This window comes from Antrostomus carolinensis, unplaced genomic scaffold (assembly GCF_000700745.2).
Source record: "Antrostomus carolinensis isolate BGI_N321 unplaced genomic scaffold, ASM70074v2 scaffold21495, whole genome shotgun sequence".
Taxonomy (NCBI): Eukaryota; Metazoa; Chordata; class Aves; order Caprimulgiformes; family Caprimulgidae; genus Antrostomus; species Antrostomus carolinensis.
The window spans coordinates 1-1,085 of NW_010314545.1; the positions used below are offsets into that span (position 1 = coordinate 1).

Here is a 1,085-nt window from a genome sequence, read left to right on the forward strand (position 1 = left end):
AGCCTTGGTAGACCACACCCAATGGGTGGAGGGATCAGTTGACCTCACTCTAGTGGTGGAGTCTCCATAGACCACACCTAGTGGGTGGGGGGGATCAGTTGACCACACCCAATGGGTGGAGCCTCACTAGACCACACCCAATGGGTGGTCCCTCTGCAAACCACACCCCCCCCTCTATAAAAAGTGGGCGGAGCCTACCTGCCTGCCCCACGTTCATCATGCTGTACATGGTGTACATGTTACAGATCTGCCGATACTGCTCGTCGGAACCTTCCTCACCCCCATCTTCCTCCTCATCCTCCTCGTTATGGAAGGAACCAGGACTATCACTGGTGTAAGCACTGGATGTACCCCCAGGACTGGTTTGATCAGTTGTATTTGGACCTGGTAGTGTCGTTACCGGAGCCGGTACCGTAGTCACCGTTGGATTTGATACTTGTGGTTGTCGATTGGATTCTGATGTAGTAGATGATGAAAATTTAGCCATCTTTCGACTTCCATTCCCACCAGCAGCTCCATCTTTAGCCCCACCATCCCATAAACGTTTCACCACGAAGGTACATTGCACCCCATCGGGTTCACCTTGTTCTGTCTTCACTCTTGATACTAAAGGTAAAGCCGTAGCACTCGATGACCAACTCGATGTTTGAGCTACAGGACTTTGAGGTTCAGAAGATGGTGTTTCCTCCACGTGTAAACCTTGTGAATCACAACTTGGCGAGCTGACTTTGAGAAAAAATTCAGTCCCTTTCTCCATAATCTCTTGAATCTGTAAAAATCCAGCTGTATACATCAAAAGAAATTGATCACCAACGTTCATACTCAATCTTCCCGTATAACAAAAGCTGAGGATCTGCTGAAAGGATTGAGGTTGAACAGCAGCTGGTAATTCCACCACTGAACTTTTACTGTTGTTAAAAAGGTCTCTAAAATAAGAGCTGCTGGCTGCTAAAACAGCACGGTGAGCTTTGAAAGCGTGACCTTTCACCACCACCGACACGTCGCAATATAAACCTTGGAGACGTTGTTCGTTTAAACATTCCAAAATGCTGTTGCCAAAGTTAGGGATTTCCATCTGTAAAGTC

At 47.5% G+C, this 1,085-nt stretch overlaps 1 protein-coding gene across 1 annotated transcript; it reads right to left on the reverse strand.

Annotated features, from left to right (window-relative positions):
- Positions 1-198: 198 nt before the first annotated feature.
- NACC1 (nucleus accumbens associated 1) lies at positions 199-1,081 on the reverse strand (the record flags this gene model as incomplete). The annotated part of the gene is made up of 1 exon (XM_010167687.2): positions 199-1,081. A coding segment is annotated over one exon (883 nt), but the record flags the coding sequence as incomplete, so codon positions are not given.
- Positions 1,082-1,085: the final 4 nt, after the last annotated feature.